This window comes from Ischnura elegans, chromosome 4 (genome assembly GCF_921293095.1).
Source record: "Ischnura elegans chromosome 4, ioIscEleg1.1, whole genome shotgun sequence".
NCBI lineage: Eukaryota > Metazoa > Arthropoda > Insecta > Odonata > Coenagrionidae > Ischnura > Ischnura elegans.
Genome location: NC_060249.1, coordinates 65,862,491 through 65,889,468, shown reverse-complemented (window position 1 = coordinate 65,889,468; position 26,978 = coordinate 65,862,491). Strand labels below are relative to the sequence as shown.

The following is a 26,978-nucleotide window of genomic DNA, read 5'->3' as shown; positions in this document are numbered from 1 at the left end:
GCCTATTTTAAATTTTTTATATTAAGTCATTTTGAATGTTTACCAATTTTATTATCTTTTACACCCTTAAGAGATTCTTTCGTATGCACCAGGTTTTAAAACCAGCATTTAGTATACTCTTATAAGACAATTACATGATCTGTAGTAGTATTTCGCGCATAGAAGTGAAGTTATTGACAAGGTTCAATAACTTGTTCACGTAAAATCCAATTCAGTGTATTTCTTTAAGTAAATTACATAGTAAACTCTTATTTATCGCTGAATTTTCTTCTGTATTCAATTCAAAATACTAACCATTACGCAATACTCATTTATGGAATTACTGTTTTCTGAATAGGCGTTTCTTTTTCTGGTGATAACCTCGGTATATCGAAACGATGGAAAACCGGGAAAAATGAAAACGTTTGAAAATGTAGCTGATGATTTCAGGGTTAATTGTATGAAACCTTTCCACTGTGGCAAATGACAGGATAAACTTTGTTAAGTTCCCTAGTATATTTGGAAAAGCACGACCCGTGTTTCATGGCATACTTACATCGTCAGGCGACGATTACACTTGACGACGTAGTTATGTTATGAAACCCGGAGGGTGCTTTTTCAAATATAGTAGTGAACCTAACTAAGTTTATTCTTTCATTTTGCGCGTTTGAAAGTGTTTGATCTCACTCTTGGTTAAACCGAATCTTCCCCCGTCAAATTCGTCCCTCTTACCTATGCCTCCTCACCCGATTCTGAGCAAGGTTCCTTCTCTCCCGCCCCTGCAGCTGTTTCTGACCACCATCGCCGCCTAGATTTATTGCTCCTCCTTGGAGGCTCGGGGACCCCATACTTGGCAACGGCGGTGGTATAAGTGAGGCGCGATAAGCCTTACCCTCCCCCTCCCGCCCCACCGGAGGCCCTAGATCTTATACTCACCCCCTGCTTTGTACCATCTCCCCCGTGCGTCGCAACCCACGTAACCTTGTCATGTACAGCTCAGCTTTATACCAAAGGGGTGAGGGGAGTGGGAGGGGTCGCGGCAAATTGATGCTCAAGGAAATGCTTTCGAGTTTATCCGGCGATTCTACGAATTGGGTCATCAACTCTTTATTTCCTCACCGGGAGGCCTGGGCTTTAACTCATCACGGGCGTGAGTAGTCGGTGCCATCCTTCTCCTTGACAGATTGCGGTGGATATTTAGATGAGGTCCTTCGGAGGCCATATCGCCCGCGTGTATATTTCCGCGCGAAGGGTTTCTTCCCCCTGTCACTTCGCAATTTCGAGAGAATACGCAATTTCTCGCGGTTCTTTTTTTTCGGGAATTCCGTCATTTTTAACAGCGAGATCTTGGGTGGGATGTAAGAGAGAATGCATACTCGTCTCTCTTTCTTGCGAATATTAATTCATACATTCATTTGAAAAATGTATCAAAAACTTAATAGTGTAAATTTTCTCTATTTGAATAATATATTTTTATTCTACCAAATTAACGCTCTTAAAATATCATTTCACAAACATTTTTTCTTTCAAGCATATTATTATACAGCATCGAAGCTGAGAAATAAATTATCCATCCTTGAAAGCTTCGCTTTTTTGTATTAAATTAATCGTTTTAATTTTTCACTCTCACTTAAATCAAACGCAATGAGTAATCATAGGAATTGAAATTTGGATGAGATGAAGTAAGACTTCGTGAGATTACATTTCTTGATTTTGCATTTTGTGTTACCATTCCTAGGCTGAGGAAAATGATAAAAAGCCTTCTAATTATTAATTTCTTCTGTATGCCTAAAATGGCCATTCCTGTTGTCATGTCCCTCTTTTTTTCTAGCACGGTTACGCAAGTTCTGTTCTAGAATAGTTACGCAAGGAACATTGCTCGATAATGTAATTCATAATCTCTAATGGTGTTAGCTTGGGGGAAAGATCCATCGAAGTTAAATTTAGGTCTATAAATAATTGTAGATGCGCTAGATGTCGGAAAATAAAGGTACATGTGGCAAACGTGTCCTTCGCTATACCTACTAATATCACCTAAATCACCTTTGCTAACAGTTAGTGGTGGGACCTTCTTAAAGAGCACCATCCCATGACAACGGTAAAAATTTTGATAGAATGTTTCAAAAAGATCCATTAATTCTGTGATCTAGTCATTAAATATGGAAAAATAAACGTATGCCATGAAAATGTTAATGAGAATTTTTCCGTAATTAGCAGGTTTAATAGAATTATTTCCTAGAGATGCTCATTGTGTGATAAAATTGGATCAGAAAATGGGTAAGTGGTCCTCATCAGCAAAAGACGTTCTTACTCAAAACATCCCATTATGGACCCCCCTTTACTCTTCCTCATTCATTCCAAATTCTACCGATGATGGTACCCTTAATTTCGCTTCCCACGTGACTGGATGCACTGCAGGAGGGGTTGTGACGTCCAAACTAGCGAGAATATTTTTTTTCCTCGAAAAAAAAATATGCTTCCCCCGCAATGTAGGTGACCTTTGGTCAAGTTTTACGCTAAATTCAACCTCTCACCCTCACCACCGCGGGCGCGACCCTTTTTTTTCGTCGGAAGCCCCATGTCACGTGACAGCTCCCCACCGTCGCCTCGGAACGTCGCTAGCCGGCATCCCTTCGGTTCGCGGCTTTGCCGCCCGCCCCCGCGTCAGTTTCGGGGCCCGAAGTGACTGCCCGATGGAGGGGGAGAAGGTAGCCATGGGTTGGTTGGTAGCCGTGTGTTTTAGTCGTGCAGCCGCGGACGTGTGGGCTGGACGTGTGCGGGCAGAGGTGGCGGTGAGTTGTGAAGGGCCTTGCGGTGGACAGGTGACGGGCAAATAGAGGCTCAGACGAGGGCGTCGGGGAAAAAAGACGCGGTGGTATTCATGCCCTCGAGGGTTTGGGGAGACGGGTGAAAACTAATTGTGAGGTGTGACGGACGGTCTGGCAACGTTTCCGGTCATTTATTTATCACTCCTCCCCCAACTCCATGACGTGTTCCCCACCAATCCTTCGCTGGACTTCCAGTGAAATCGGCAAGTTGTGTCTCAATCACCGAACGTTGCTTTCTTATGGCTGAGGCTTTAAATTGGTTAAGGAGCTTTGCTAGTCCAAAAAAGAAAGACATTTTCTCCGCGATATCGATTATATTCTCTGCACCTTTCATATTTTAGTATTTCCTTTTACAATTATTTTTCTACTTAATTTCATCACATTTCAGGACCTGGTGTCACACGTAATTCAACTATGCCAAATTTGAAAAAACCGACAGTGGATGCAGTGGAATAAGTTAAATGAGAATACATTAATTTTTAATGCCCACCCACTCAGTGGCACATTTATCTAATTATTTTTATATACCTAATCACCACATGGGAGTAATATTTGCTGCGCCGTAGGGAGTAAACTAAACAATGGGAGTCATATTTTTTGAGCCGTGAATTTTTATAGTATGATGTCCTCGAGGTGAAATTCCCTTGATTTTAATGTCTCTGTCATCGCCTTCTTCGTTCATTTCGGAAAATTAATCTGTAAAATAATTTATTATTATTTGGCGTTTTAAGCTGTTGTCCAACCTTTTTTGTGATTTTCGTCTGCGACTGCTACTATCTAAATAAAAACAATGTGATTTGTCTATTCATCGAGTAATTAGTAATGTAGGGTAATAAAGGCTGATGAATTCTTTTGCAACATATTTTCATTTTGGTCGAACGATGCCGATGTATTCGTCTGAAATACTTGATGCACTTCGTGACTTATTTTATCAACATGTTTCTTGAATCTCGAGTTCATTATGTTTTTATGTCATCGCTAGCGTTAACTGTTTTAATGTGTAGCCACATTGCAGAAGTTGCATCATCAACTTTTGCGATTCCTTAATTACAATGTAGTTGGTGTTTCTTCAATATTCTGCAAATAAACATGGTTAAATTAAGAAAATATACCATATTAGAGTGAGTTTGTATGCCACAGTAATTATTCAGTGGCCTAAATTGGCATTAGTATGTTCTACTTTGCTAAACATTCTTTCCCAAATATGTGCAAACGTAGGAATAATTTCCTGTCACGGCTGAATTTTCCTCTGAAAAATATAGATGTGTTAAAGGCCATGAGCCTGAAACTGGTATTGTAAGATTACCGTGACATATTATTAAAAAATTTTAGAGAATTTCTAGATATCCAATAATGTTTTGCCAGTCATTATTCCACATGATTTTGTCTTATTTTATTTATTTTGATTATTTTTTTACTTTGGAATCCGCGGTCTGTTATCGAGTCCGTTGTCTAATTCGCGGGACCACGGTTGCGTTTTCTGTAACTTTGCTTTGAAACTGACCCCAGAGTGATTTAGATGCTCCAGTTGGCTCACCCGGAATCTAAATTGTTTAGCTGGGCTTGATGAGCTATTAATACGCGTACATCACCGCGAGACGTGTTGAGAATAGTCTTGTCACCGCATAGGCGGCCCGCGGCCCTAAATCACTCCGCCGTTCGACTCCTGGCGCATGAAAAACAAGGCAGCAAGTGAAGAATGTTATGGTGTCCAAGTTATTTAGGACCCGAGCAATGTAAATAAGTCGCGGCAGCTGCCCAAGGGAAAGAGATTTCTGCAGCGGCAAGCCCAGGATGATGAGGCTCAGTTGCGATTGTCAGCGTCCGAAGTGGAGTGGGCGGGATAGTTGGGAAAAGGCATTTTGGCTTCGCTCCCGTTTGAGTGTCCTTTCATGTGGTCTCGCTATTTTACCCCTCAAAAGCCAAGAAATGTCCACGCCTATTAGTGATGTAGAAGTTCAATTCTTCTGATGAATGCATGGGAAGTGTTGATTTGGTGAGGATGATATTTTTCCCCCCTCCAGTCGGAAGGTGGTTCCCCCGGGCGTCTGGAAAGCAAAGGAGTGTTAAGACCTTCCTGCGAGTTCTCTCCGACCGCGTTTAAAATTTCTCTGCATGTGTTGCAACTCGAGAAAGATGTGGCTGAGGCGTTAAGCCCTCGTTAATGTGGCGAGGTGAGACCTTCTTAATGAAGTGTTGCATCTCCCTCTCTTTCAGAGAGCCAAGACATAACTGGGAAATGGTGTCCAATGAAAGTAAGCCAGACTTTTCTGGGCATCCTTTATTCATGGACTAAAGTTTTTACTACAGTCCAACGAAATGACTTTTTTAATATCTGGCTGGTGTCTCTTTAAAGATATAAATGAACCTTTAGTGGATTTTTCTGCCATTTTGCTGCCATTAGTTTTTCATTTAGTGTGTTAAACTCAACGCCTAAACAGCATTTTTTTGCTATGAAATCCAAATATGTTTTTCATTAATTATTTTTTTGGCTCTAAAAATTGCGCTTCTATGAATTACCAATGGAAAACTTAAGTAATTTATTTGAAAGATTGAGAATTCGTCGTCAAGCCTTATTTTGCCCCTCTATGGGTATAGTATCATTTATGGGGAATAAATTAACTCTAAACAATCGTTTAAATATAATTATGTGGAATGCAGTCCAGCTGATTGAAGAAAATTCATTAAAATTTTGATTTTTGTTTTTGATTTGCTTAATCAAAAATAGATTTGTAAAGCTAATGCTGTTGGACCTTCCTTTTCACCTCTGAACAAGCGTTGAAACTTCCATTAATATCTGATGCTACGAAAAGTAACAGCTGTTTGAGTTAGACTGTGCCAAATGATACACAATTATCCTCATAATTTAGGTTGTTTTGTCCAAACTTGTAGCATTTTAGCGTAAATAACGTTTTTATTTCTGGCCACCGTTCATGCATTTATGCTGTAATGGTTGCTTGAAAGAAGTTTTCATTTTTGTAGAAAACCGATGGATTTCATATTCTAGTCTCGTAAAAAAAAGCATCATTTTCCTTTTGAAAATCACCCGAGATTTTTTAGTGTGCAACTTTGATTTTCAATCGCACTCACATTCAAAAGTACGCAAGTGCGACAAAAAGTGGTAATTATGGGCATCTGAGAGAAAGGAGGGAACAAAAGACGAAAAAATCGTGTTTGCCAATGAACATAAATCGTTGATGAGTTTCAAGGATGGAAAAAAGCGATCGTCAGCTGTATTATTGGAACAAAAGTAGCGGTCCTCCCCCTTTACCTCCTCTCCTCGTTTTTCCGCGTCCCGAGCCCCCCAAGCGGCCCCTAACTGAAAGCTGCAAAAATGGATTTTAGCCCGCTTGGGCGTTTAATGGATTAGAAGTGGACCGATTTTTCGCCACTCCCCACGCGAGTGTTACAGTCTTTACCCCTGCGTTCCTCTCCGATCACAACCCATATCGCTACTCCCCCCTCCCCGTCGACATGGGCGTAAAATTGCCCGCCATGATTCGCGGCGATTCTGTCGCTGCCCAGCGGCGTTTCACCCGGTTCGAATGTTGCTCTCCGGTGTCCCCATTCACTGGCCACGTTCCCATCTCTTCTCCCTCACTCCCTTTCGTCATGCCATCTAACACATCCCCCCCTCTCCCGCGTGACGGTACGGAATGGTTTTGTCCACCCTTCATCCCCCCCACCCCACCTTTCCGCGCGGATGGTAATGCTTGTAATGGGGAATTTATGAAATGCACTCCCTTTCTGTGGGGGGGGGGGGGGGGCTCGACGGGCGAGTTGCGGAGAATTCCATTATTCCGTGCCTTGGGCCGGCCCTCGCCAAGGCGTCGCAAACACGCGCGCCTCCCCGTTGTGTGCGCGCTCGGTAGTGATACACCGAGTGTACGCGATTCCGATGCTATCGATCAAAGCGCCCCTATCGGCCGCTGAGCGGGCGGTGGTGGGGTGCGGGTGGACAATGTAGTCGGGGTGGGTCGCGGGCGTGCCCCAGGTGGCATGGTCGCCCTCGCACGGCCGTGCCTGCCAATATCGCCCCAAATGCTCCACTCGTGAGGTCCTTTCATTGTATGCTTCGAGGTTGCCATGTACTTACCAATAATAATTTTATGAAGCTGTTCAATAAACCATCACTAAAATTTGATTTTGATTAAGATTTCTCACTATAGCTACGAGTGGTAGAAATTCAGAGTACCCATGGTATCGACCACATGACTGAATGAACATGTATGACAGAGTTTTCGTTATTGTTTTTATTATGACCCACTCCTTTTTGACGCTTTGTTGAATTCCATTGTTATACTGAAGACTAAACAGAACATAATTAAACTTCATGACTTACTCATGGGATGAAACTATGTTTAGGAAAGCCTGAAAGAATTTAGGGTTATTCCGGCTCGAATCTTGGGAAACAAAATATTTTTCGCGGAATCAATATTTGCTAGTGAATATATCAATTTCGTGAGCTTTTATCATCAATATGTTTCACTCATTCTTTGTACTTATTAAAACGAAAGCAGTCTACCCAAAGAAATAGTATTTCATTCAAGTCAGATAAGGCTCTGTTAAAAAAATTCATATCCTGCATCTATTTTTCACGGCTAGTCGTCTAATCAAGATAGCTCGTAAGAAAAATGATTTTTCTTCGGAGCGCCTCGCAGTCTTCTGTAATCAAAATGGTGGTAGTGAAATTTTTTTAAAATTTTGGAAAGATTTAATTTGACAATGCGTTTTCCTTTTTTCGACTACTCATTCTCCACGCCTCCTACACCATTTTGAAAAATATTATGAGGAAGCTAAATAAAATTCAAGTACTTTAAATCTTGTTAGTACGTGGTTATTTTTATTGATGTGTCAAAAACTGATCTCTTAAGTTACACAGGTACTTAGGTATGTTATTTCTCCAATGAAATGGAACAGTATAAGGAAGGTAATGTTACAAAAATGAAAGGTCCAACGTGATTTTAAGAAAGTTGAAAATTCAATCTCAGGAGATTTTTCTCTGAAGAGTATTTTTGCATGAAAACAGACGTCAGCACTATTATTCCCGCTTTCCAGTGCATGCGTACGTGTACTCTTTTTGCTTGAAACACTGGACTGCTTGCGTTAGCACTGGGAATCAAGTTTGGAAGTGTCACTTCCAGCCGTCATAGAATCGACGCAAATCCAGTTCCGCCTCTCCCGAGGGATTCTCCCGGTGCTTTACGCGCCGGCCGGCGCGGCGTCTCGAATACTGCGCTCTCGTTTGGAGCGGTCATAGAATGCGTTTGCCGGCGCCGCAGGGCGGTGCAGGGAGCCTTATCCTTTTCCCTCCCACACCCCTTCACCCCCACCCCTTCCACCCTCGGAAGCATGCACGTCGACCGGAGTTTGCCGACGGGAAGTGCTTTATCTGCATTTCATGGCATTTCGCTCCAATGGGTGTTGAATATTACCGTTAGCGGCTCACTGCCTGCCCCCCTCCCTTCACCAATATCTGTAGTTCATACCCCACTGTGTACCATGAATTCCCACATCCATCCGCCTATATATCTCTCTGCTTTCTGCCATCCTAGTGTGGCCACTGCATGAGGATATGTGGAGGAGACGTGAAGCTCTCAAAGCAGTAGTCATACCAAATAAGTGTATCTGGGATGCCATTTGGAAAAGTATTACATCTTAACGAGAGGCTAGAATGCTATGAATTTAAATAGCTCATTCTCTTGACATTTTAATGGGCAACGACCAGTTGAGTCCCAGGAATTTCGTTCGGGGAGGGGGGAACTAGGTGGTCCGGGGGATTTTTTTTTTTTAATATCAGGGTGATAAGTACATAGAAGGTTTTAAAAAAGTTATTACCCTTTTCATAATCTAAAAACGTTGATTAATCAAAGAAATATTTTGCAAGTTCACGATTTTTCAATATTTTGTTTTCTTTTATGATGAACTGTCTTTTTATATTTCGGGGGGGTTCGGGCCACCCAATCCTCCCCCCTAGCTACAATGATGTTGAAGAAAGAAAAAAACAATTATACTCCTAAGTAACGAAAGACAATCGGAAAATCTTATCATGATATTGTATCATGCTGTGGAATATGCAGTGGACTATGAAATTTGTTTCCCGCTAACGAAATATGAGTTGGTTGCTCATCAGAGAAAAATATTTTCGACCCATGTTCATGATTAAATCTATTCATAATTTTTAATTCGTATTCCATTCATTACGGAGAAGATAATTGGAATCAATTTTTACTCTGACATTTAGTGCTTATGTTTTTCTCTCCTCGTGAACATTCTGAGTTGTATGCGTTTTACATAAACTCGAGGAGTAGGAGTATTTATGCTCTAATTTTGTTCCATATTCCTATGCTCCATATTCCATATTCCTATGTTCCACGTATTATAATTGTGTGTGGTTTTCGAAAATTTGAAACCTTTCAGTTATTTGTACTTATCCACAATTTTCCGTTTTTGTGGACAAATGCCTACCACTAACGATTACTCTACCATCATTGACTGATTTGAACTGAGGGAGGGGGAGTGGAGGGAACTACGGTGCGGTGTGTGACGCATGCTAGTGGGGTTCGATGTGGGTTAGTGTCACGTCTGCCCTGGCAGTCCGGGTATTCTTCTTCATGTGCTTTAACTACCTCCATTATTTGATACTGAAAGTTGAATGTATAATGTCCACCAAATTTTGTCGTCACCTGGAGAAAGTGCACGTGTTTGAAGTGGAAGGTGAAATTCTCAAACGATACATACCTTTTAGTGGTCTCTCACGAGTAACCTTTTGTAGTATCTCTTATTTCACAGAGTGAGCATAGGCTCCCTTCTATTAATATGGATTTTCAGTTACTTGCATCTTGGAGGACTTTGTCCTATTTCCGTGATAAATCCCTTCAAGCAGATATCTTCAGGAAAAAAATTCAAAAGAGCGATGAAGCGAAAGACCATTTTCGTTCCTGGAAGTGTGTTCAGTATGTGATTGACTAAACCATAAACTTGTTGAATCATCGTATCAAAAAGGTGCAATTCTGGAAGTTTCGTTACCTTTTTGGCTCAGGTTGAATCCAATCCATCACACCGAGACTTGAGGGACCGCAATGCTATAAAACTTGGTTCTCTTGCACGTCTTTCTAGCCGTATACGAAGTATTATTCCCGGGAAACGAGGCGTTTCGAAGTTTGGAGTATTTGAGTCCCATTGCGTATTTCTTCAATGGCGTGTACTGCAAACGATGATGACTTAACGCCTGAGGGGTTTAGTAATGGGAAGGGGTGTTTACAACAATATATCTTGGCCAAAATTGGCTCACAATTAATAAACCGATGGTTGACATCTTCTTCACATCGCACTTTAGGCCACGCATCAATCGTGGAATAGATGTATGAGAACCTTCTATTAATGACTCCATAGACATTTCTATCTTCTTTGATATGGTATATTGGACGCTCTTCAGAAGTTCTCCATCCCCATGATATACTAACTAATTTAAGTAAATTTGTTGAGAATGAGGCTTTATACTTCACCTTCTTAGATTATCTCAAGTTCTAGGTAACCTCTCATTATACATCGCTGATTATCATTGTGGAAAATAGTTTAAGTCGATCCTTTCGTTGAATAATTAGAGGAGGGAAAAACTAAAATAATTGTAAAAATGAACATCAAAGCGAAAAATACAGTATAAAATAATAAATAGACAAGTTAATTCCTCCGTTTAATTCGACTTGTCTTCCACTTTGTCGAAGAAAATCCTTTTATTGCATGGAAAGAGATCAAAATAGCGTACTAGTCTAACCTAGAAAACCACACCAGTGGCTATACTTGTTTGAGTTACGCCTTATTAAGTTATCGTGAACCAGCAGACTAGAAGACACCCTTCTTAAGTTTCAACTCCCATGTGATGCCAGGTTAGGCCCAGTTAAGTTGCTTTGATCAAGGCTTTAAGGTGCTCTCGCTCGTATCGAACCAAGCTCGCATCGTGGATGGAGTATCCCGCGAGGACCCTCGGCGTTCCCCCACTCTGCGGTGGTCATTATGGCAGCACGTCGGCTCCTCTCCGCCCTCATAAACTCCCTCTCAGGGGGGACCCACAAGCCGCGTCAAACCCATTGACACATTTCGACTCGCCTCGTCCGGGTCTTCTTTTTTATGCTCTTCCCCGAACCACCTCCGCCATACGTTTCCTCGGCTGTGCTCGTCATGAAATCTGCATGGATCCCCGTGAAACCGGTGGGTTTGCAGCGGGGGGAGTTTTGAGTGGTCGCCGGTGGCCGCCACGGGCCATTACCGGCTGAGGAGACTTATTGTGGAGGGAACTGCGGTGCGAAGGACGTGTATGGGGCGTGTTAGTGGGGTTCGATTGGGGTTAGTGTCACGTCTCCCCCCTGCAGTCTGGGTGTCAGTGCTCTTCTGCACCCACGTGAAACTGGCGAGAAAAGGGCTGGTGTTGAGGTGGCACCTGTTTTGAAAAGTAATAATAGTTAATCGTTTTCAGTCTCTTCATCACTGGTCAGCAATTCTAAGATAGGTTTTACCCAGCTCTATTCTCCTATCAACTAATCTTTTCATACGTACGTATTTCTATTCTTTCGCATCCTTCTTACCTGTTCCATGTATCTTATTCGAGGTCTTCCTTTTCATCCTTGCCATTGTCCCTCAACGAATTTCTTCATCAGGATATCATGCCTCAAGTTATGGCTAATTATGTTGTTCTGCATTATAAATAAGGTCTTCATGTCACTTCTCTTATAGTGGTAAAAATCAAGTAAAATAAGAGTATAATTAAAGAGAGCTCCATTGGGTAATTAAAACTGTCTAATAATCAATTACAATTTTCAACACATATATTAAGGATACCAAAATGAATTTTCGTGTAGCTTTACAATATCATTGTGATTACTAAACCGTGATTAATAATTCATTTTTGTAGTAAACTTTTCATCGTATAATGGTTTCCCTTTCTCATCTATATCAAAATCCCAACTTAACAGCAGGATGAAGTGCAAAAATTCTACTTATCTATTGATTGCTTTCTGATCTTGGTTATTCTTGGACGAGGGAAATGGCAATCGCTGTTAATGAGAAAATAATTACGAGTGCTAATAACAGGCAAACGTCCCTTGAGTATGAATCTCTGTAGTTGGACCGTCTATAGTGTGGACTTTAATTTAATAGTATTATACTTTGACATGTTAATAATTAAATTGCAATAAATTTTCAAAAACAAACAAAATTTTTAATATAAACAGAAACGTTGGCTAAGACGTTTTTGCATAACATACGTTGACCTACACTCCAAGAAATATTTTAACATAAATTTTCATATAATGAAAAATGTAATGAAATGTCATTGTACTTCACAGTGATAAGGCTTCCCGATAAATTCTACCCACGATAAAATATGAAAGGCATTCTAACGTTATCTTTAACTCGAATTGGTAATGGTAGGAGTGATTATATTTGTGATCACACACACCTATTTTCATAATCGCTAACTAGGAAATAAGCAAGGGCTGGAATCGCTCCCCGGGTACGAACGTTCAAAACGAGTGTGGGCGATCACGGTCTGTTGCGTACGAGTATAGCAGCGACCGCCGGAACACGCGCGGGACCGAAAGCCCCGAGAGCGTGCCCGAGACCGAACGACGCCTCCCGGAGGACCTCGGCCTCAGCGTCCCCCCGCCTCACTGACCCGACGGAAATACTTAAAATCCCACTCTTCGCGGCGTCTCCCGCAGTCGACAATTCGTCTGTTAAACGTCCGAAGGGCCAATGGGCAACGGTCCACGTCGGGAGGCTGCATCGGGACAGGCACGTGGTAAAAGGAACGATAAAAAGGAGCAGTAATAATAGGAGCGAAGTCGTGGAGGAGTCAGACAGGGTTTTAAAAGGGTCCTTCGGACGGTTGGAAGAGATACGGGGGTGGGGGGCTTCGCTAGGCTATCTCATGAATGCTGAATGGGCAGATGGAGTCTCGGTAGGAACTCGTGAACTCGTTACTTTTTTTCCACTCAAGGATCTCGCCACGTTTTCCCCCTCCTCGTTCCCGTCGCGATCTTGCCTTTTTCCAGTCCCCCAGTCCATCCCTCCTTCACGCCAGTAACATCTTTGTCTCTTTTTTGTGTTCCTTGTCTCCTTGAGCATTTCTTCGCTCGGTGTCGAAAAGCTTGATGGTGCATTTCGGCACTCTTAATGTGCCAAATCCCCTTTTTTTTATCTAATTTGTGTTTTAACCCCTATCTGATTCCAAAAAGAAGCCTATTGATATAATTACTGTATGTGAACAAATAGAATATATTATGTGTATGCTGTGTGTCGTTGTATATGTTCCAAAGGTTTTTATGGGGTAATATTTTAATGGAAATTTGCGTATCATTTAGCAAAATTTAATTTATCAGAATGGCTCAAAAGAAAATTTTCAGTAAAATGTTGTTAATAATCCGACTATATTGCCCGTCAACTCCATCGTATTAGACTGTTTACGTTGGTGATTGATATCCATAAAGCGAGCCATAATACCTATTGGTGATTGGTATCTTGGTGAAATTTAACGAAAATTCATATTCCATATAGGTACAGATCGGTTTATATTCTTATCACAAAACCGTTGAAGGGAAAGAAAAATAAGTTTTTTGCGTAAAAATACAGTAGCATTCGTAATCAAATTTTACGTAAAATAAGTTATAAAGTCGCTAATTTATTTAATTGACCCCTTTTTTCAGTTAATATGATTTCCATTTTCTTTTCAAATGGGAGCAACCTCAGGTCTCAGTCGTAGCAGTCGAAAGGGTTTTTTTTTCTCTTCATTCCCCGCGTTTCTATTTACCACGTCATGTTCCCGGCCTGCTGTCCCCCCCATCACCTCCCATCTAACCCATGCCGCTGACTTTCCTCTTGTGCCACATCCTTTCTCGAGTTGGTGGGGAAAGGAAGGAATTGTGACCATACAGACCCCCGATTCACCCATTATTGAACAGGGTCGTCGAATCGTACGTATTCATGACGGGAGAGATAGGGAGTGAGAGAGCGAGCAAACTTGGGAAGAATTCCCCCCTTTCATGGGAGCCAAAGATATCTAGGGGTATTGTTTCTAAGTTTTAGGGTAAGCACCGTATTTAAAGTTCGTTTCCCTTTCTGGATAAGGGTGTTGATTGTAATCCGTGGGGCCATACTTTGTTCCCCGCGTTCTCTTTGCTTCAGGCTCCTCATGCAAATATAATGAGTAATTCTCAAAAAAGTAGTCCTCATTAACCGGGATAGCGTCAATAAAACTTTAAAGTTTTGGCCCGAGTGTAGCATGTGGGAAAATAAACTGAGAACTCTGCCGTCTTAAGGGACTCTATAGCTTTCGTTAAAAGTAATTGCATACTATTAAATTATTTTCGGTGGCATTAGTTAACAATTTACAGTTATTTATAGTTTTTTTAACGCCTGTGATATTAGATTTACTTGTGAAGTATGATTCTTAGATGTAAAAATATCTGAACGTCAAAATATATTGAAAATAGGGTCATTTTTGTCTGTGTGCTGTACTTTACCACTGATTTTCTTTTATGAGTATTAACTTTATTGAGATAAGTCCAGTAGCATTCTCAATTTTTTTCCGGATGTAGTTACAGTGAAGGGACCACAGCTATGAGCTAAAATTCTATTCCGACCTTTTTTATCTTTAGTATATGTCTCTATCTTGTTTGTAGGGTAATTTTGATATCTAGCCATGTCTTCGAGCATTATTTTTGCAAATGTCGCTTTGCTCTGGTTCTCATGATAGCGAATAAAGATGAGAGAGTGAAAGCAGTTCCCTTCACTCGCAGTACCCCTTGAAACGAAAAACCCTTTCTTCAGGCGAATTATTTTTCCTCTCCAGGCACTCGTGTTATTGTTTGCCGTTTTCAGAACGTTAGGAAATTGGCGATGGCGTCGCTCCCTCTCTCTCTCCATTTCTGATTCAACTCCTCTCCTATCCAGAAAATTTTTCTTCCCCATCTCCCCATCCCTTTTTTTCTTTTGTTTCTCTGTCCTCCGCCTTCTTTCCCACGCTCAAATGCTTTTTTTTCCAAGTTTGCACCCCGTTTCTTCTTCGCAATCTCCCAGAATTCTTTCTCCCGCACACCCCTATTTCTTGTCGACCTCTCTCCATCCTGTTCCCGGACCCCGCACTTCCCCCACCCCGGGAATTTCTATGTTGTCTCCCTCGCCTCGCTAGAAATTCAATTCCATTTTCTTCCTCTTTCCCCTTTTTATTTTTATTGTTCTTCTCTTAATACCGGGTCACTTTCTTTAATATAATTTCCCTACCCTCGTCCATCTCCCTTCCCTCTTTCCCTCACGCTGGGCTCCCTTCATTAATTTCCGTCAACGCGGGTGATTTATTGAATTGTGACTAAAATAAATAGGGCCTTTTTCCCATGAGTGTGATTGCCTCGGCTAGTTGTTGAATCTGGGCTTGGTGGATTTTTTTTTTTATTTTCAGCGAAGGTCCTGCCTGTGTCTGTAGATTCATCGGCCAATTTGGTGAATTTTGGTTTGTTTCGTGTCTTCTGGAGCACAAATATTTATTGTTTTCTAGAGTGAGAGCGCATGTAATTTTTGTGGTAATTGAATTTCGTACTCAAAAGTTGAAGTAAGATTCCTTGGGTATAACTGGTTCCCTAAAATGGCGTTACTTAATGAATTTCATGTTATACATAAGTGGTTTTGTTCGTTGATAACCCCTCCAAGATTGATGCTGTCACGATTATGACGCCCGTAATTACTTATCTCTTTTTGGTATCTGGGAATATTTTTAACAGACGTGGAATATGGTTTTTGCTACATAACTCCCGTAAATATCTACATTTTACTTGAAAAATATTCGATATCTTTTCTTCAGAGGTTTCTACGGTTATCATTTAATAATTTTCATTTATACTTCTGAGTTGAATGTTTGATACTACTCTTTTCTCGCTTGTCTTATTTCGATGTAATATTTTTTAGGCTTCCTATTATAATATTTTGGTTTCTTGACAAAAATCTCCTCTTATCGCTCTTATGGAAAAGTATAATGCGTTTTTAACTAACCAGTCCGATATTTATTAGTTTCTGTTAGTTTCTGTTATTTTTTTGTAAATGCGTACAACCTTGATGTCTAGTCCTACATGCTCGTGTTGTCACTCGGAGTAGGGGCTCTTGACTTCTCTCGTGGCGCCGATTCTCCTTTTGGGAGCCGGTCTAACTCGTGACATGTCTGCTCCGGCAGCCGTTACACGCTATTACGCTCGGGAAGGGGTGGGTGGATCGGCTAGCATCGAGGGGTCGCGCTGTTCCCGGCGAACCCGTCACCCCAATCGCTTCCCTAGTGCACGGCGGGTGGCCTCAATCAGGGACGAGCACTCGGTGACTGTGGGCCTGAGCGATTTTTGTATCTCCTTGTCATTCTTATCCATGGAAATTACCGTGCCCCTTTTGTTGGAAAAAATATTATGCTCGAAACCATCGTGGAAGAATAAAATAAGCGTTTAATTTTTGCTTGGAAGCTCATGAAGTTGTTGAAAGAAATACTTGACATTTTTAGCACTTAGAAGGAGATTTCATTGATAGGAAGTGATGTAGAATATTTGGCGTTGCTTTCAAAGTAAATTTGTACAATGCCATCGTAGTTGAGTTCAGAAAATCCTGGTTGGCATCTACATAGTACAACTTGGGAGGAAATAAAGCTGTTATATCGTTCTATTATTACGCATTTCCACTTAGCCCTTCCGAATAATATTGGATTTTTTCAATAATTCTTATCCTTTGCCATTTTTTCTCCATTCTTGTTAATCTTTAAGCTAAATTGAGGACGAGTAGTAAGTGCCGAAAACCAACTTTTTATACTTGAAGTAATTTTTAAATGAATTTAATGTATACAAGGTTAGAAAAACACTGATATCTTCCGATTAATTTTTTCAAAAATTATCAAATATTTCATAGGTTTTTAATTATTTTTAAATACCATATCCTTGGAGAACTACCGGCGAATTTTATCGAAAGACAGGTATCTACTCATCTCCCGATTCATTTCCCTGAGCTTTGTTCTCTACAGTTCTTTAGTCTAATCCCTTGAATAGATGCGTACCTATCGACAGATTTTATGATCTGTGCCACGACGCAGCGGGAGCTTTAATTGACAGGCTTTCTGCCCTAGTTGTTTGCATAGAGTTGTGATCCGCGAAACAGCCTTTTCTTCCTCTCGAGTGCGCTCTGCGTCCCTTTTACCTACCTGCCTCGCCACTTCGTCGAGAATCGGCAACCAGCTCGCCGATGTATCATACTGTTTGCGCGCCAGACGAACGTTTTGATGGCTAACTGTTGTGGGGATCAATGTGCCGGGTAGTGATTCCTATTCTCCGTGATTTTGTCTTAACAGGTTTGCCCTCTGTTATAGCCATCGCTTCTCTCGTGATTCAGCCTCATTGCCCTTATTCTTTTTCATCTTTACTTCTGTGGTGGTTTTTTCGATCCTTGAGGTCGTACATTTATGAATTATTACTATCTATGCCCTGAGTTACCCAATGTGTGCGTAACCAAACTTAAGTATCTACAATAACTGATATTTCACGACTTTATCATTTTTGGAACAAAGGTGATCTTTTAAGGTTTATCTGATGCCTACTATTAACACCAATGGACTTCAATTATTCTGTGTGTTGTTTCCGAATTACTCTTCCTTTCCTTACAATTAGTGCAATAAACAGAAGTCAGTTTGCCTCCATGAAAAGCCCCACTTATGCGTAACAACTTTAATTTGTGCACACCTCGCTACCACATTTGAGGTTTGGGGTCATTGCGAGCATCATGTAAGTTTCCAGGTATTCAGCCGGGAAAATACCCACGTTATTTACCGTAAGGTGCACCAAGCCACGTTAAATGACTATCTGCTTGTCATCATTTTTGCTATTCTCTGGCAAAAACATGAAAGGCCAACTCCTTTTTCTCTAAACTTGTGTGCTCCTAAAAGTAAATTTCTGCGAGCTAGTGACTGAAGGAAGGGGCATCTATGTTAATAAGGAAACGCAGTATGGAAACTTGCCATCATCGGCCAAATATAAACAAAATTTTACTATATTGTCAATTTAGAATTCATGTATATCGATGTATAGTTATAGATGGGATTTATAGATATTAGAGTATTTATAGATATCGGCCCATTGAATGAAGTAAGAGGTAGACTGGGTTACTCTATTCCTGATCGAATTTATTAAGAAAATCAGGGTTTAAATGTGATTCATACAACTGCTTGACGCCTCTATAAATTAATAATAGTGTAACATATCTGGGGAAATACTTTACTTGGTAGGAATTGAATCTCTTGATCGGACATCCCATAAAATAGGAAAGTTCAGGATCCGTAAATCAGAGAGGACGAAAGCAAAACCATAAATCATACTTGACCTTCGAGGATTCCTAAACAAAATAGAGCCATTGATTCCAGATATATCCTGGCAGGCCGAAAAGCTTTTCGGAAAAATAAAGAAATCGATTATTTATTCGTATTCGAACTACGTAATCATGGCGTTTGAAAACCATTTATGATTATGTTGTTGAGCCTTCATTTGGAGAGTTTGGGTGGCGCTTATCTGCCTGCGGGTGTGTACGCTTGAAACAAACGAATGTAGAATATGGAAGTGGTACTCAAGGCACAAAAGTGATTGGAGGCTTCTCATACAATTTACTTAGGTGCGGTTACTCCTATTGTCATTAGTTTCTCCTTGCACTGCTAACCTTCTTTGAACACGATGTGAAAAAGATAAAAACTTCTCTTTTGAATCACCACCTAACTCTCACTCCTAGGCTTTTGACGCTGAAGTTTGAGCTGAGCTCACATATTTTTACCATTAAAATTTATTCTGAAATGAGGCCCTATCGAGCCAAGAATAATGTAATGATAGCCTTTTTGCGTGCCGAATTTATAGTCGGGAAATCGCCATTTTTGTATTAAAATAGAATGTAAATTCCTAGTACTCAATGTATTTCATTCATTAAAAGGATTTGGTTTTAATATAATGAGAAAATTCCCTTAATTTCCGTATCATTTCCTGGCTCTTTACTTAATTACAATTAGACGAAACCCACTGTAAGTACTCCTAGGAAGATGATGGCTTGGTGGAAGTGTGCGCGCATTGTGATACTCAAAAGCGCGTATCTAGGCTAAAAATGAAAAAAGTAATATTAACTAATGCAGAGGACGCAAGAGGTAGACATTGAGCCACGAGTAACAACGCATGACCATTCTCTTGATTTTTACCCCGGCAAGTTGGCTACAAGTTCTTTGCACAGTAACAGAAACCCCCACTTCAAATCCAAATTCGGTGTCCATTGAAGAATTATGGCTTTTTAAGCGATGAAGCTCAACGTTACGACGCTGCCTCCGTTCATTCGAGCTACCCGTGTGATTTTTCACTCTTCGGTCGCGACGAGTGCTGGCAAATTTGATCCGGGAGCTCGGTTAAAAGAGATTAACGACTCCTCTCTGTTTTGATTTTCAAACTCTGGCACGACACGGTTAGCACTGACTCTCTAACCTGATACAACAACTCCATCCGACCCTCGCCTTGACCCTTTGCCCCCCACCTCTCCCGGCTTACATGTTTCACACCGTCATAGATGGCGATAGATCACTTCCGGATGGAAGTGAATGTCAGAGAGGGAATATCGGATATTGAGAGCGTCGTATTAGAGTCGAATCCGATCTGTCGGAGCCATAAATAAGGCAAGGGCTCGCCGGTAAAGTAGCGTGCCTCGTACTCCTCTCGGCTTGGCTTCATTTTCCCTCTGAAGGTCCCCTTGTAGGGAGGGAGGCGTAAGGGGGGTATGCATAACGCCTACTACGGTTTTTACGGTATGCATCTCTGTCCTCGCGTCATTATTTATATCCTCACCCGTGTGTTCCCTCCTCCTTCCGATGTTCTCTCCACTCCCAACACTCCACCTCTCCCGTTCTCTTCGCCGCCTATGCCTGCTCCCTGCCCGGACCTCTTTGCCAATTCCTTCCCTCCCCAGATAATGCTTGAGCTTGGCTCGGATCCGAATGGGAAAATTCTCTCGTGTGTATGCATAAAAGTTTTTTTTTTCGTCGGAACTTCCTTGCGTAACATGCCTCCCGCACCTTCCATACCTTGCTTGCCGCCGACTGTTTTTGCTTCAACTTGTTCCGTCGTTCCGCCTTTGCAATGTTCCTCCTCCTTCGACTGCTATACCCTCTTTGCTCCTTCAATTTCTTTCTCTCCTTTCTCGGGAGGTATAGCCTCCCAGTTGCCCGCATTTCTACCATAGTATATTCCTTCGTTTTATTTTTACATTGTGATTCACAAAGTTGCTTACATTGTAGTGATTAAAATCCAAAACGTTTAGATGTTAACAACTGTGCGTATTCAGTGATGTTTTTTTTAAGTACCCTGGGCATATATCATAATCAAAGAAGGTTGGCTCGTAGTTCTCCGTGGCGTTCTGGATTCGTTGATCTCTCTACATCCCGGGTTTTCGCCGCGTTGGTTGTCAGAGTTTGACGCCATTTTTGCCATGATTCCACCAGGCATATTCAAGTCGAGGAGTAAGGAAAAAGTGAAGCAACCCAGGCTGAAGCAACCCGGCTGAAACCCAGATGATTGAGAGATCCGATAATTAAACAAGGTTTTTCTTTATGTCCACAATTTTTATTGAGTCGCTTACATTTTCGACATGGTCTTATTTTTAACTTTTAACTTCGAAAGCTATAAATAATCAGTTTTTCCTTTAAACTGATTATTTATAGCTTTTAAATTTGATTATAGATAAAAATATTTTGGCTGTCGAAAATTCTTCAAAATCCCTGACATGTAATCTCCAAACAGGCAGCTTTTGACTCTGATGAGCTCGCACCATGTTTCTTTACATTTTTTTAAGTGCAGGCCTTACGAGCATCTCGGCGATGCTGCCACCTTCCCATGATTCTTCTCCCTAGCTCGCTCCTCCCGCGTGTATATTTAATCTGGATGCCTGGACATTGGCCAGGGGAATGGAGTTGAGTGGATGGTTCTCCTCTTTCCCGCTGCAGCCTTTTCCTTCTCCTCTCTCTCCACCTTTTCTTGATCCCCTGCTCGGTTATGGGTGCGAGGGTGGCGGGAGATAAAGTCGCGTATCAGGGTTTCGGAGGAATATGGTAGATGTGAGACTCTCGCCGATGATGTTTCACCAGGGTCATAAGTCCGCGAGTGTTCATTTATCTGGTGGCCGTGTCTGGGAAAAGATGGGCCATCGTCTCTTCTCATATGTTAGGCCTCTAGTCAGTATACCTTCTGCACTAATTCCCCTCAGAACCACTCAGGTATCCCATTTCAATTCCAGTCGTGGTTTCTCTGAGCTGGCTTTCAAGATCCTGATTGTTCTTCTTTAATGGGACGAACTTTTTTGTTTGCCATAGTGAATAAGTTTAGTTTTTTCGTTATGCTCACGGTAGTAGATGTTCAGCTTTTTTAAATTAGTATGAAACTCATTGTAATAATAAAGTGTCCCCCACACCTGAGTATTTAGCCATGTTTTTCTCAATCTCGTTTTTGTGAAAAAGCGATCTTCTACATTAGTTACCGTCAATTGGTAGGTTTTTTCGAACTATATCCTGATTTAAGTCTTAAGTGAAATCTCCTCAGCTTAAATAACATCTCGGTGGTATGACTTCTATGAATACAACTTCTTTTCCGACCAATGATCGCCTCATTGTCATTTTTGCTTTTAATATTGTAGGCTTGTAAATAAAACTCACAAAACACATAACGCTAAATAAATAAACTGGCGTAGTAAAAATAGCTTAAGTCTCATGCTTGTGCAGTGAAAGTGATTTTTTTTATTTGAAATATGATTTATCCAATTGAAGATAGTATAAAGTTTAACCAGTTCTTCAAATATAGTACAGGCTTGTTCAAGTCATGCTCTATATCTGCCTAGTAGTATCACTTCCTTTGCCAAAAAAAACATTTTGGCTTTTATTTTAATGCTTTCCCAGTATTAATACATATCCTATTAAGAAATGAAGTCAATAATCTTGCTCGTGTATTTCCTCAAGTCAAAAGTGACGTGTGTCTATATCAATGAATGCAAAATGAACTATATGGGATAAAATTTCAATTTTTATGTTTCTCTACCACCATCTCACGCTGGAGTTACTATTTTTGTATTTCCTTTATAAGATAAAAGAAAAGTCTCGACTATTAGCATGTTCTGATAGCTGTAGGAATTACTTCGAACTCGGCCGTAAAATCTTTTGTTCGGAGAGAATTTCCGCAAGATAAGGCATTGCTTAGCTATGTGAGCGATTGCTCTGCAGGTGACCCATTTCTCTCCCATTAACCTGTTTATTGCACATAAAATATTTTAGGAACCGTGAAGAGCTTCTGGGGCCTTTTTATGCTTGTGACTGCGAGGGGAGATGATCTAATTAACGGTTTTCAACTTTTTTTTGCCCTCGCGTTCTTTTGCATTCTCTCTCCTCCCCGAGCACCCTTTTTTAAGTGCCAAATATCCGGAGCCGAGCTCACAGCTTATTTCGCTCGGATTTTTACACCGAGTCAGCAGTCATTCGCGAAGTTGTCTACTCCTGTCGGAAGTGCAGATTTTTCGAAATTATTCACTCGTTTCACCGGGCTCCGTTCACTCCTCTGCCTGACTGAGCGCCTCTTGTCTTCCCAGGCCGTCCTTTTTCATGATTCCCTGCTTCCGGACCCCTCTCTCATACCCCTTGTCCTCGCATTAAGCTCTTTCCAGGGGTCGTTAATTGATGAAAGTCTTTCTCAAAAGAATGGAACTTATAATAGGGCATATTCGAGCCAACTGTAGCTCCTCTCTCTCTCTCTCGCATTTCAACATTTCTTTACTATTTTCAGTAATCCGTATGGTCTTTCGAATTTCTATCGAAGCATTTCCTTCGCTCGGCGTTTCGGCAAAAATTGTTGCAAAAAAATCCTTTTTGAAGTCGTTAACGAGGTACTCCGTTTGGTATGAATAGGTTCCGCGCAACCTCTTGGTTGTTTTCCAGAGGATTTCTGCTGCCCCGTGAAAAGTTCGGCATAAAGTTATCGCTTAGTGGAGTTCAAACACTTAAAGGATTGTTGCTGGTCTGAAGACAAGTTAATGCATCAGTTGAACATCTATTTCTGAGCTATTGTTCAAATTCTCTTTCTTAAGTTATGCTGTAACCTTTGCTCGTAGGACACTTAATATAATTATTCGTGATATAATTATTATGTTTATACTACTTATATGCTAAATAACTTAAGATTGATCTTTCCAAACATATTCTTAGCGAATTAAAAAAATATTAATAGCATTAGTAGGGGAGAGTGGGGCAAAACCGACCTGCTAAGCTATTTCATGAGAAATTTGGCTTTCTGCTACAAATATTTACACAAAATTAGCGTAATTGCAATATTTACTATTTAAAGAAATAAAATACTGATGCATTATTCTTTACTGATACAGGTTAAATTTATATGAATTTTTTTTCTAACACTGACATAATGACGGTTTTGCCCCACTAGTGGGGCAAAACCGACACCCATATGTTTTACATTAAAAAAAGTTTATAATGCTATTTTTGGTAATTTATATTTAAAAAACACACTGTTTTTACAATGTACAGCAATATTTATTAATTAACAATAAGAAATTAACACTGTGTGAGTTTAGATTTACATTTTAGGAACAAAAGTCACATATGAAATTGTCATATTCTTCACAATTAGCGCACGCCTCGTGAGCCCATTCTTTACAGTTCAAACACTGAATCCACCCCTCCCTCTCTTTAGATCTTGAATATAATTCCTTGCAAAATATGCATGCCGCCTCGTCTTCTTCATATTCTTCCTCATCTTCGAAAGCATCGGTTTTCATTTTTTTCGACTTCTTTTTGTGTATTTGGGGGGCTGTAGCTTGGAAAGCAAGCTTTCTTTTAGGACCCTTTTTATTTTTATCATTCTTCGCCACTGTTCCTTTGTTTTTAGCTTTCATTCTTTCTTTTTTAATAATCTTTTTCTCCTCCTTTTTTTTCTCGTCTTCCTCTAGTTCTAATTTATAAGGTGACGATGTAAGTATGGCTGTCTTTCCAGGTTTTCTTCCTCCTTTCTTTTTAACTCTTTCCTTTTCTTGTGGAGGTTTCATGAGTAGTTTGGGTGAAATTTGTTTCCACACACTTTTTTCCATCGGAAGGGATTGGAGATAACTTGACGCCGATGTTGCTGCAGAACATGAGGGATGGTTCCAGGCTTCATTTTGTGCTCTAGAGGTTGATGGCCTGCACATCATATCATCAAAAGCAGGAAATGCTGGTGGCTGAGGATGATTAACACTAGATGAAGATGACTGAGGAAGGCTAACATCGGGTCTTCTATAATCCAAAGGCAGGAGAGATGTGGGATCAAATTGTTCAGAGGTCTGGGGCTGGACAGAACAAGGTGAAACTGAAGCTAACATCTGAGTTGGTGCAGTGTTCAATTCTTCTGTAGACGCTGATGACTGGGAGTTCGTAGGATCTGTTTCATCTGGTCTAGCAGTGGTTTCAGATGGAGCATACAGGTCATCAGGAAATATGTTCCTATCCAGTGGGTATATGCCAGTCTTCTCAAAGCCCTTTATGGCAGTTTGCATGAGGGCAGCCCTAGTAAAAGCCTTATTCACAAGCTTACTGACTTGGTAAATTGTGATACAGCGCCCAGGATGACTACACAACCACTGCCTAGCTTCCTGCTCATAGTAAGTGCTCAAAGGAGCCATAAATGAAACATCCAGGGGTTGCAGACGATGTGTTGTATGTGGTGGAAAACATAGTAAAACCACATTATGTTTCCGTGCCAGGTCAATAAGGTCCAAATTTTTTGCATGCGATTCATGCCCATCCAAAATGAGTAGAACTGGCTTTTCCTTTGAGGGATTTGAGAAGTCGATGAATTTCTTGAACCAGACGAGGAAAGTTTCATTATTTATCCACCCAGATTCATGGTAACAGGCAAAGGATCCTGGAGGAGCGTCATCCATCAACAATGGATTTTCTCGCTTTCTGGGGAACACAAACATTGGTGGCATAAAGTTCCCGGATGCACTCATGCATGTTTCCACAGTAACGAGGATACCCCGTTCTGCAGAGGATAAACTCCCAACTTGTTTTCTCCCCCGGAGAGCTAACACCTTTGAAGGTTTATTTGGGACAGTGAGTATCCCGGTTTCGTCCACATTATAAATATCATTTGGCTGAATTTTATATTCAGTGTAAATTGACTCCAAGAGATCAAAAAATTTTCCAACAGCACACTTGTTAAATCCTTTAGCTCGAGCCAATGATGTGTACTCGGGTGATCTTAATGTTATTTTAGGGTGCCTCTTAACAAAATTATAAAACCAGTCCTTACCTGCCATTTTTTCAACCATGTTGAAGGTATGATTGATAGAATTTCTTTCTGCTAAATCAAATGCCAGCCGCCGAAGATCGGTAATTGTTAATCCAAATAATCTTGCCTCCATAAACAGTACGTATTCAACGATCTCCTTTTCTTGGGCTTCCGTAAACACAGTGTCATATCGCCCTAGACGTTTTTCAGAGGCTAGCGCAGGTGTTAGCTGATTTTTTCGAGCTTTTTTTACCCGATCAATTAATGTTGATCTGGGAACAGCAAAAGATTTTGATGCTGCAGTATATCCCATCCGTCCCTCAAGAACTGCATTTACAGCCTCCCCCATCCCTTCATGAGACCAACTCTGCCGATCCGTCTTCCTGACATAGTTCCTCACCATGTCTAAAACAAAATTTCAGGTGTATTAGTTTCAGGATCATAGCAAAATGAGGAATTAACATCCAGTAGGCTAATTATAGAAATGTTGTTAAAAGACTATGATTTCAGCCCAATCGATTCAAGTTTGGCTGAGACGATGGAATCTCAATATTATGCACAATTATACACGAGTACAGCTAGTACTTAATAAAATGGGTTCTATTATTTTAATAGATATAGTGAAGCACAGCTGATAAGTTGAAATATCATGGGGCAAAACCGACCCCGGTCGGTTCTGCCCCACTTTCTGTTGACGGTTTTGCCCCTAGGTACACAGTAAAACAAATATGAAAATTTGAGGTTATCCAAAATCATTAGCTAAGCTACTCGTACGTTAAAATATAAGTAAACACTGTAAATAAACACATGTACTCACCTCCGGTAAATTAGATTGATGGTTACACTTCTCAAATCAAAATAAATATGACATTAAAGTTGTAAAAGAAACTGGTTAAAACTTCAGAACTCTACATAACCCCAACATTGTCAAGCATGCCAACGAAACCAAGCTCGATCTGCACGAAATGGCGGCCTCTTCAACTAGTTCATAGTTTTGCCGCTGGATAGCAACACCTACTGGGGAATATTAGAGGGGTCGGTTTGACCCGCCTGGTCGGTTTTGCCCCACTCTCCCCTATTAGTATTGTAGGCATTTATTGTTAAATATTTATTTCATCCTCCCTTTACTAATACTTCCTTCACAATAGAATTACCCCTATATTATGGAGGCTTATTGTTTTCTTCTGTCTATGTATTCATCCCGTGCGAATCGATTGGTTGAATTTATTCGTGGTCTTCGTTATTGTTCAGGACCGTTACCAACAGGGACATTGATATCAGCTGGAACACCAGAGAGACTTGCCATGACTTGAATTATTGTTTAATATCATTTTTAAATGTTTCAGTAGTTTTTTTAGCCGGGCAGTGGAACACGTACCAAAAATATTCCATTAAGGGTAAATTATTATAGCTCTCCTTCTACGATATGAATGTGTTGCAGTTTTCTGCCTGTCACTAATTCATATTTATCCGCTATTAGCTCATATCATTTAGAGATATGTCGAAGCATGAGCACCCAACTCCTCTTTGAGTCAACTCTGTAATTAATGGCGTTGTGCTTGTGGTCCATCCGCTCATCCTTCATTCCAACTCCGGCGGCTGGTACGTTGGCACCGGTGATGACATAAACTCAGGTCTTCTACTTATGCACACCAGTACAAGCGTGTTTAGGCGAGTAATCGCCTGGGATGATAGAAGGATTTCCTGAGACTTGGAAAGCGCAATGCAGCATGAGAAAATTTCCAGGTTCTAGGGAAGGAGCTGGAAGTTCCATACAATAACTCATTTACAAGTATGAAAGGGCGCAACGTAGTCGGCA

The 26,978-nt window shown here is 40.8% G+C and overlaps 2 protein-coding genes across 31 annotated transcripts in view; one reads left to right on the top strand and one right to left on the bottom strand.

Annotated features, from left to right (window-relative positions):
• The window catches only part of LOC124157624 (CUGBP Elav-like family member 2), a 1,414,326-nt gene that overhangs the window by 904,079 nt on the left and 483,269 nt on the right, over nucleotides 1-26,978 (top strand). The gene's annotated exons all lie outside the window — the stretch shown is intronic.
• Nucleotides 23,112-26,230, bottom strand: LOC124157622. The gene is made up of 2 exons (XM_046532493.1): nucleotides 25,977-26,230; nucleotides 23,112-25,564 (listed from the first exon to the last, which is right to left on the bottom strand). The coding sequence occupies exon 2, from the start codon at nucleotides 25,560-25,562 to the stop codon at nucleotides 23,475-23,477; it is 2,088 nt and encodes a 695-aa protein (XP_046388449.1). The 5' UTR covers nucleotides 25,563-25,564; nucleotides 25,977-26,230; the 3' UTR covers nucleotides 23,112-23,474.

Coding starts and splice junctions, on each gene's coding strand:
- LOC124157622 (XM_046532493.1), bottom strand. CDS start 25,562: ATGGTGAGGAACTATGTCAGGAAGACGGATCGGCAGAGTTGGTCTCAT.